The following is a 10,113-nucleotide window of genomic DNA, read 5'->3' as shown; positions in this document are numbered from 1 at the left end:
CAGGCCTAAGACTGTGGCCTGTCACAGAGTGGTCAGGCATTGGAACAGGCTGCCCAGGGAGGTAGTGGAGTCGCCATCCCTGGAGGTGTTATAAAAACGTGTAGACGTGGCACTTTGGGGCATGGTTTAGGAAACATGGTAGTGTTGGGTTGATGGTTGGACTTGATGGTCCTAGAGGTCTTTTCCAACCTTAACGATTCTATTATTCTAAGACGGGCTGTAGGGCAGAGAAAGCACCTAAGGCGGGGGCTGTGGGCCTGGGACAGGCTGAGGATGGGGCTGCGGGGCCGGGCTGGGGCAGGGACAGGCTGCAGTACCTCAAGAGCCTGCTGTTGAACCATATCTAAGATGTCTTCCATGGCCCCATGCAGGGCCAGGCGTCAGGCAGACAGCTCGGGTATGCTGTGTGTCCTGGCTGTTGGTAGCTTTGCACAGCCCTGCCCCGGCACAAGCCGACATGTGGGAAAGAATGTGGGGCTTTCACATTACGAGTTATGTTACCTACAATTCCTGGTACATAAACAGACCCATGTATTACCAAAGGGTGCTGTTGCACGATGCTCTTCATTGAACCAATCCTGGATTGCTGCAGGACAGCTGTAGTGGTGGTCTTCCTGCTCACCTCAACATATCATGGGGTCGGGCTCCTGTAGGATGATATGGCAAGCATCAGCCAGTGGGATGTTGCATGGTTAGAAACAGGCAAGGAGGTTATCTCAGTATGGCAAATAGGCAAATGAGTCCACAAGTGAGCTCAGTTCCTCAGATGTGGTCTGGATTTTGAAAACATTTGAGAATCCCCCAGCTAGCTTCTGTTTTCTGCCTGCTTCCAGGTGGGGAACCGCTGGTGGAAGAAAACCGAAGAAACCTGTTTGCAGAATCTGAGAATTAGGTTGGGATAGTTGTGGAAGGCTGGCTGGCAGCCAGGTGTCTCTCAAGGAGCCAAGTCCAAGTTATGCACATGTCCTTAATTTAGCCATTGCTTAATAATATATGAATGGTAAACAGCAACCTTCAAAATAGTATCCTAATATAAATTCGGAACTAACATCCTTGGGATCATTTTCAAAGAAAAGAGATTGAATAAAAAGCAACAGAGAATAGTCTTGGAGGCTTTGAGGATGTGCTGACTGCTTTAATAAAAGGCAACTATGCCAGAAAGGCTCTCTGCCAGGAACTTCTCTGCGATCTGTCTTCTGAGGGCTAATATCATCCTTGAACAAAACCACCTGATGTCAACTGCTTTTAACCATAGCCTCCTGCCTACCAAATGAGTACACTAAACATTGCCATGTTCAGTAAGTGTGTGCAGGCAAAGCAGATGAAGCCTCAGGAGTGGCATGCATGGCTAGGCTTTGTCCGCCTGCTCCACAGCTCCTGCACGAAGCATCTCACAACCATGCGTGCCCCTGGGACAGGTAGGTTTGTCCTGGGACTGGGGTGTGCTCAGCTGAGAGCAGTGGCAGTGTCTCTAAAACACCCTGTGATAAGCAAGGGTCTCAGTGTTGCTGCTTTTCCTGTGTTGTACCATTTTTTGGCCACATCCTACACCACAGACCTCCAGGCCAGCCAAAATGCCTCTACGTCCCCATGACTGGGGATGTTGGGAATGCCTGGACACTTCCTGTGGGAGCTGGGCAGCACCTGGAGTTCCAGGCTGGCTCCTTCCTTGCCTGCAGTACTGCTAGCCTCTAGCCCAGTATATTCGCATAATCTCACCAATGGTTCAGCATCTGGGGTCCTGGACGGGGTTCCCAGGCCTAACTGTAGGGGGGAATTGCTCCTCTGGCCCTCTGCCCACTTGGGCAGCCAGTGGCTCGGCACCAGCCCTTGCCCATCCAACCCCAGGGCCTATGAGCCTTGGAGGTGGGTGAGCAGCAGGGAAGGTGGCTGGACCCTTCCATATGAATCTGCATATTCACAAGTTGTTCCCAGCCCCGGTTGGCTGCCTCCGGCCTCCCCACTCCCTCTTAAAAGGACCTGAGCGCAGCGGGAGGACGTGCAGCACTGCCTCTGCAGCATCCCGCAGCCCCCCAGATGCCTGCTCTCAGGGCACTGTGCTCCCTGTGCCCCTGGAGCCAAGGTGAGTGGGGCGGAGAGGTGCAAGCGGCTCGGTTGGGGACTGCTTCCTGAAGATGGAGAGATGCGGTGGCTGGGGAAGGCTCTGGGGGTATTTGCAGTGCTGGAGGGGAGGCAGGCTGCTCTGTGCACCACTCTCCCACCAAGGAGCACCTGGGGAGTCTCTGTGGGGTGGCTTCCATTCTGGAAAGGACATGCTTGCCTTCTCTTCTGAGCATCTTCATTTTATTCCTCAGTCTTTTTCTTCAGGTAAGAGGAGCCTCAGCTGATTTTTAGTATTTTGGAAGGTGGTACTGGTGAAGGCTGGTAGTAAGAGTAGGAACCGAAGCACGCACCTGCTAACTCACCAGGGAAAGGGCTGCATCAGCAGCAGTTTGCTTGGGGCAGCACCTCCCGGTCCTGCAGTGCTGGGGAGGCTGCAGGAGGGAGCCGTGGCCACCCACTGTGGGCTGCCATGGCCTGGGACTGCAGGCTCTGCTCCCACCCTCCAAATCTCCAGCAGAAAGATGTTGGTGCTGGAAGCCTTAGGCAAGGGGAGGGCTTCTTGCCAGCTCTGACTCAATCTGCTTACGAGGGGTGTGTTTCCCCAGGTTTCTGGTGCTGGGAAGCCTCAGCATGGGGGACAGGTAAGCTCCCTGATGTTGTGTTGAACACAGAGGAGGTGAGAAATCATGACCAAGGGCCAAAAGAAGGTGTTTCTGTAGTAAACTGAGTGAGGCAGCAGGACTGGCTGTCTCATGTCCGTGCCATGCAAAAAGGCTTAAGGGTGGATGAAATTTCTGACTGCATTGCATTTGCTGTGTGGTTTTGTTGGAAGCGGCTGGCAGGCTAAGAGATGGCTCCAGGCAATGGTGAAGCTTGTTACACAAGGGCAAGGGGTGATGCTGAGGGCTACTTGCACCCTGGCCTCGCACTGGCCACAGGCAAACTGAGCAGTTTGAATGCCCCCACAACAGACTGTCAGGAAAATGAAACCCTAATGGTCAGGAGGGGTGGGGAGACAACATGGGAGAGCAACAAGTGCTGTCGGACAACCCAGAAAGTACTTAAATTGACCAGACTAGAGCTCTGCAAAAGGTAGAGCTCTCCCAGATAGCTGCCTGGAATATAGGGCTGTTTGAAGAACGGCAACCTTCTAAAAACCAGTGAGAAGAAACCCATCTTCAACACTGCTCTTTAGCCTGGGGACTTGCCGTGGAGCAGACAGTCACAGGGACAGGAGGCTGATGGTATTGAAAATGATCAGACACTTCTGGGTATAGCAAAATCATCTCAGACACTTACAAGGTGTCTGGAAAAGATATAATATGCCCTACTTCAAGGATGCAAAGCTACCGCTAATTAATGTAGATGAGGAAGAAGCATCCCACAGGGACGATTACACCGTAATTGCCCAGGATACGAGCTTTTGCACATTCTTTTGCAAAGCTGTCCAAGCAAACAAACAAGCTGAGCGGGTGGATCCCTGCCTGGAGTCAGTGTGGCAATTTTAAGCCCGGGGCTGCTGGCTCAGTAGTTGTTCACTTCCCCAGTAATCCCCAGCCCTTTTATTCAGTGTTTTGCCAAGCGCTTCGGAGCCCCATGCTGTGTTAGCCTGAACAGCCCCGTGTGTCCTGCTCGCAGCACGTCACTTCACATTTTCACCCTTGCTGTGTCCCTTTTCACCAGCCTGTTTGTGCCGCCCCAGCTGCCCCAGTGCTGCCGCCCATCACCATGCCCTTGGGGCTCTGGTGGTGGATGCTGGGTGCTGGCAGAAGCAGGCTGCAGCCATGCCCTGGTCTAGCTGCTACGTGCCGTGAATGCCTTCACCAGGGATGTAGCTGCCGTCCCCGTGCTCTGCCAGCACCCGGAAGCACCCAAAACCACCTTTGCCCAGGTGTGCGTGGCAGAGGGCTCCGTCTGGTGCTCACCACCTTTGTACCTGAGTCCACGAGCGAGTTTCATCAAATGCCTCTGGTGCGGGTGCAGCTGGTGGTGTGGGAGGTCCATGCTGCTGGGCACATCCAGGGCCCAAACCATGTGAAATATACTCTGGGCACGTTGAGTGCCTGGCTGGTAGGTGGGAGCTGTGACTGTGTCCAGGGCATTGCTGCTATCATGCCACACCCAACAGCCTGCTCACGGGTTTTGCAGTGCCTGGAGGTTTCTGCCTGGGTCATTCCCTGGTGAAATAGATTTTGCAGGGGAGCAGGGATGCCCTGGAAATCTGGAAGGAAAGATCTCTGGCCGTGTGCATGGAGAGCTGCTGTATGAGGTCTTGCCCATTGATGTTTCTTGCTCTTTCTCCAGCTCCACACCGCTAGCAGGCTGGAACATCAAACACATGGGAAGCCTGCCAGTCTGTCACTGGAAATGATCCCCAATCAGCAGAGGGTCAGCTCTTCGGTGTCCAGGCAGGAAGAAGAGATGATGGATGGCAGGACTGGCTCTGAGCAGGACGGAGACCACACCACTTCAGGGCAAGGCCAGGGGCTGAAGTCAGAGCCCTGTTTCCAGACCAACTCACTCTTGCCTTCACCCAGTGCATCCTTGATATCACAGCTCCTCAGCCACCCGATGGTTGGCAGGAGCCTGGATCCCACCATCCTTTTCCCTTCCTCTCAGGCAGTGACCCTGCCTCAGGACTATGAGCATGGAGCATCTCCTGGGGAAGGACCGCAAGCCCTGGCTTTCCCCAGGACCCTTGCCCCAGATCCTGTGCCTTGTGCTGACAACAGGAACCAGCTCTCTGACCAGCACCTACAGGACCAGCTTGCCACCCAGCACCTACGAGCCAAGCGGGCCAGGGTGGAGAGCATCATCCAAGGCATGAGCCTCCCACCAAACCCTCAGGCATTTGGCACCAGCCTGGAGGCAGCTTTTGGGCATGAGAGGGAGAGGGGCAGTGATATCCCCCGGGAGAGCAAGAGGAAGCCGAGGGTGCCCCAGCAGGGTGCAGGGGCAGCTGGGCAAGTGGCCCCTATGGGGGGCAGCCCCCATGTGGAGGGCTGCCAGCAGCTGAAGGAGGAGCTCTGCTTTTTAGAGCAGCAGCTGAGGTGGCTTCAGGAGAAGTTCTCCCAGGTGTGTGACTCTGGGGACACTGCCCAAGCCCAGGAAGGTGCTGAGAAAGTGCATCCACTGTCTGGAAAGCCTGGAGACAGACTGGAAGAAGACACTGTCACTGCAACCAGCAACCTGTGCAAAGCACCTTTCTGGAGGAGCATCCTGGAGGTGCATGAGCTGGAGGAGGATGAGGACAGAGGCGATACAGGTGGCCTGCCCTCAGCAGCAAGTGTTCTCTCGCAGGCCCTGAAGCATGAGCTGGCTGAGATGATGTCCCGAGTGGTGGACTCTGTCCTGAAGACTGTCTGGCCGAAGGCAGCCAGCCAGCTCCTGCAGCAGCACTGCAGCCTCCGGGTGCCGGGGCCAGATGTCAGGAGAGAGTGTTTTGCTGCTGGGAAATGCAGAAAACCACTTGCTAAGCCATCTCCCATGAACACACCAGGCTCGCTGGGCTTACCCCAGGCTGAGGCCCTGGCAGGAGCTTCGGGGAAGAGCCCGGGCTCTCATCCTGGCTCCTTCAGTTCAAAGGGGCTCAGAAAACCCTCTCATGTACCCAGCATGGGTTATTCACTGGGCTCGGCCGCCCCTCTCCGGGACAGCCAGCTGCTGAGCCAGCTGCTGGGCTATGGCCAGCATGGCCTCTGGGACAGCAGCTCTCATGGGAGCCCCTCTGCTCCAGAGAAGGGTCACCCGGAGTCCCTCAACTTGCACTGGGGAACCATCAAACTGAGGTCATCAGTCATGAGACAGCAACAGCAGCATCCCCTGCCCCTGAGTCCTGCTGCCATGGAGAGCCTGGCACTGCTGCCAGCTGGCAGGGATGGCCGCGGGGAGCTGCAGGCTGTGATGGATGGGGCACCATTTGCCTCCACTCATATATCCTTTGGGAACATCTGGAGAGGTCCCTGGGCTTGGCCATGTTCCCCTTGTCCTCTGGAGCCACAACTCAGCACAGCCACTGCTGGTCTCACCAGGGCCAGGGTCCTCACTCTCCACAGGCAGCTAAAAAGGACTGGGCAGGAAAGGGGTCCCGAGCCATGGAGGGCACTGCTGCTCTTCAGGGTTGGTTAGGCGCTGTAACCTAGCGGGGCTTAGAAGTCAGGAGCTTCCAAGCCTGCTCTTAAGCCATCCTGGTGGTCCCATCATCCTATGCCAGGAACAGGTGTCTCATGGAAATCCCTGTTCCCACCAGCCTGGGAAGCACTGTGGGGAATGGCAGCTTCCCCAGGGATGCCAAAAGGAAAAGCCAGTGGCTGCCCAGCCAGGTATGAACCCCCTCCACTCTGCTGCCACGCTGTGGGGAGGGGTTATCGTGGGCACCAGGCAAGTGCGTGCCAGAGCCAGCGCTCAGGGATGCACCAAGCCGGTTGGGCTGCTATGTGCAGGCTTTCCTTGACCGCAAGGCAGATGCAGGAGGCGCTGACCCCTGGCCACCTGAAGAAGGCCAAGCTAATGTTTTTCTTCACTCGCTACCCCAGCTCCACTCTGTTGAAAACCTACTTCCTTGATGTGCAGGTAAAACAGCAGCACCCAGTGCTGGTGCCAGGCAGGGCTCCTGTGCAGCATGGCACCCAGCCCACCTCACCAGGGAACCACGGGGAAGGGAATGGTCTTGTGTCCCCCCCACCCTGCTCTCTGGAGCAGGGGGACGGCACCCACTTCAGCACAGGCTGCCCTGGAGCAGGTCCTCAGGACCGTAGCAGACCTGGGCTGCCAGATCTTTGCTCTGTGCAATTGAGGCATTGGGATTAAAACATGTCACAAGCATGCCTCCCCACCGCAGGGCAGCTGGGATCCAAATCTCAGCAGGGAGAGGCATTGCGGACACCCCTGTGTCACTGTCCTGGCTGGTGCTTTTGCAGCCCTGGGGCAGGGATGCGTTTGGGGCCAGGTATGTGCCTGAGCTTGTGAGGGCTTACAGGTCAGGAGCTCCAAGCTGGCATAATGCCTGTCCTCCGGCTCTTCCCCCTGGCAGTTCAGCCGCTGCATCACCTCCCAGCTCATCAAGTGGTTCAGCAACTTCCGTGAGTTTTACTACATCCAGGTGGAGAAGTTTGCCCGGCAGGCCCTGCTGGAGGGCGTCGTGGATGCTGGCACCCTCCGGGTCTCCCGAGACTCAGAGCTTTTCCATGCCCTCAACATGCACTATAACAAAGGGAATGACTTCGAGGTGAGGAGGGGGAGCCAGGGGCGGGGGGGGGGGATGGGGGGTGGGGTGATGGGATTTGACAAGGTGAGTGGGAGCTGGGGACCTGGTGGTGCCGTGGGCTGATGCCCGTCTCGCTGCAGGTGCCAGGGCGGTTCCTGGAGGTGGCCAGTCTGACACTGCGGGAGTTCTTCAGTGCCGTCAAGGCGGGCAAGGACACCGACCCCTCCTGGAAAAAACCCATTTACAAAATAATTTCCAAACTGGACAGTGACATCCCGGAAGGGTTCAAAGCTTCTGGCTGCTCCCAAGAACTGCTCCGCAGCTAAGTCTCTGTGAAAGCAGCCCTGGGTCCTGTGTGCAGCCACCATGTGCTAAGCACCTCACGGGCACTCTACATCATCCATTATTCTGAGTATTTTCTCTCTGGCCTGTAAGACAGCTCCTTGGGTAATGTCTACCACTTGCCTCAGGTGCTGGGATTTTATGCTGTGTGTTTTATTCTCCTGCTCAAAGCTGGTGGGGTCCTCTGGGAGACCCTTGGAGGGGAGGGATAGAGATAAATCCATCAGGTTGGAGCTTGGGAAATAACTCTGTTTCAGCTGTCCCCATGACCCTGAGTGAGCTGCCTTCCTTCTCCAGAGGGCCACAGATCAGGGCAAACAGCCTTTCTGTTTATAAAGCAGGGAGAGGTCCTAGCAGCGGGCAAAGTTTTCTTGGCTCAGCAGACCCATGGATGTGCCCAGTGGAACAGCACGCCGCAGTTTCCGTCCAGATACAACATGCCAGGATCCAAAGAAAACAACTGGTGAATTCCAGCATTTCAAGCACTCCATGAGGATAGCTGACCCTGCCTGGGAGATGTAAAAGCAGTGTTTGCTGTAGCCAGCACCAACAACACTCCCCCCCGCCTCCCCTGTGCTGTTTGGCAAGAGCCCCCCACGCAGCTGCGTGCTGTGGCCAAGCAGGTGAGTGTGTGCTGTTGGCAGCAGCCCAGAAGCGGCCGCTCACGAGCAGCGTTACCTGCGATGCTGGAGGAGAACAGGGTGTGCAGCCAGCACCGCTCGGCCCTACAACCAGGCCCCATCAGCCCATCACCCGGGAGGAGAGTGCCATGTTAAACACCCACCCACAACCCCCTACATGTGCTTCTGCTGGCAAACCGCCCATGGTGAGAGAGAAGCATGTTATTTGGGACCTGCCAGTCCCCATGGGTTTTAACAGAAGCTGGTGAGGAGCTGGGCCCTGAGGTCTGCAGCCCCATTACTGTAGGGGTGTAAACCCAAGGAGATTTCTTTTCCTTGTGACTAGGACTCAGTGGCCACTTTTCCACCTGGTGGAGCATAGCGAAATGTTTTTTGTGTTAAGGGCTCTCTCACCCTGGCAGAAGCGGTGGTGGGAAGGAAAAGGCTGTGAAGAGGAGGGAGGTCCTGGAAGAGGCATGGCAGGAGGGCTCTGGGAAGTCAGCAATGTGTAACTGTGGATGAGCAATGACATTCCTGTGCAAAACTTTCGGGGAGAAGACGACTGGGAGGAGGTCAAGATGTTGTTGGATGTGCTGCAAGGTGCCAGGTGGATACCAGAGAACAGCAAGAGACATGGGAGACGAAAATCACAGCTCCAGCATCAGATGAGTGCACAGGGAGGTCTGCAGGCAGTGTGTCTGCAAGGGTAAGGAAGCACGTGATAATATGAGGGCAGGATGGGGTCTCTGAAATAGGGGCAGTTTTATAGTTGTTCTTGCTGTCACAAGTGCAGCTAGCCAGATTTCCTGCTTCTGTTTGTATGTTCTTTTCTTGAGGTTTGTATATTTTACCACCCCAACACCAAATTTACTCAATCCATTTTAAAATAAATGCATAGTTTTAAGTTACCCGTTGACATCCTTAGAGACCTATTTGATAAACTTCTGCTTTAAAGTGTTACCCTGCAAATTTCTTGCCTTTCATTGGGAGAACAACAATGCAGCAAAAGGGCTTACACTCCTCCTGCCAGCACCCCTGCGGGGCCAGAGCAGCCCTCACTAACCAACGTGCCCCTCACTCCAATGCCTTAGGATCAGGAAAGGGGGGGCTGGAGGCAGATGGCGACAGATCCTAAAACTTATGGATGCTGGACTCAAATGTACAGCATCTGAGAAGTGCTGCTGGTGGCACCACGAAGGACAGGACGGTGCTGTTCCTGAAGGCAATAACTTGCATTGGGTAGGCAAAACTGACACGGCTGGAAAAAGGAAAGATGGCCTGGCTCAGGGAAGGGGGTAGTAAATTCTTTTGGCCGTAGCTAAACAATTAGGGGACATAAAATACAGATTTACTGAAAACATCCTGCTGGAACAAAGCCCTTCCACACAGAATCCCCGGGGGAACAGTTTCCTGCTTCCGCTGCTAATGTGCAAGTTCATGGGTGGCAGTAAAGTGACAGGTGGGGGGCTGAGGGCAAAGGCAATGCCCCAAATCACAGAGTCACGGAGTGGCTGAGGTTGGAAGGGACCTCTGCAGGTCATCTGGCCCAACCCCCTACTCAGGCAGAGCCACCAAGAGCCAGTTGCCCAGGACCATGTCCAAATGTCTTTTGAATACCTCCAAGGCGGGAGACTTCACAACCCAATCATTAATGAAGATGCTGAACAGGATTGGATGTAGTATTTGGAGCAGTGTTTCTGCTCCACTGTTTGCCCTATATCTGCAAGGAAGTGGGAACTATGGAGCTGTGTTTTACACTGGCTTTTGTGGAACATGGACCAGCATGAGCACAAGCAGCATTTCACATAAGTTATCCTTTGTCTGTGATAAGGCCTTGCCACTTCTACCCATGGGTTGAATTCTGTCCAGGCAGATGTTCCA

General features: G+C 55.1%; 1 protein-coding gene across 1 annotated transcript; it reads left to right on the top strand.

The window, feature by feature from the left end:
* Nucleotides 1–4,416: 4,416 nt before the first annotated feature.
* Nucleotides 4,417–9,139, top strand: PROX2 (prospero homeobox 2). The gene is made up of 4 exons (XM_075104472.1): nt 4,417–5,997; nt 6,529–6,636; nt 7,097–7,291; nt 7,411–9,139. The coding sequence occupies exons 1-4, from the start codon at nt 4,432–4,434 to the stop codon at nt 7,594–7,596; spliced, it is 2,055 nt and encodes a 684-aa protein (XP_074960573.1). The 5' UTR covers nt 4,417–4,431; the 3' UTR covers nt 7,597–9,139.
* Nucleotides 9,140–10,113: the final 974 nt, after the last annotated feature.

This window comes from Phalacrocorax aristotelis, chromosome 9 (genome assembly GCF_949628215.1).
Source record: "Phalacrocorax aristotelis chromosome 9, bGulAri2.1, whole genome shotgun sequence".
In the NCBI taxonomy this organism is placed as follows: domain Eukaryota; kingdom Metazoa; phylum Chordata; class Aves; order Suliformes; family Phalacrocoracidae; genus Phalacrocorax; species Phalacrocorax aristotelis.
The sequence above is the reverse complement of the archived record's forward strand: the minus strand, read 5'-3'. Positions and strand labels throughout refer to the sequence as shown.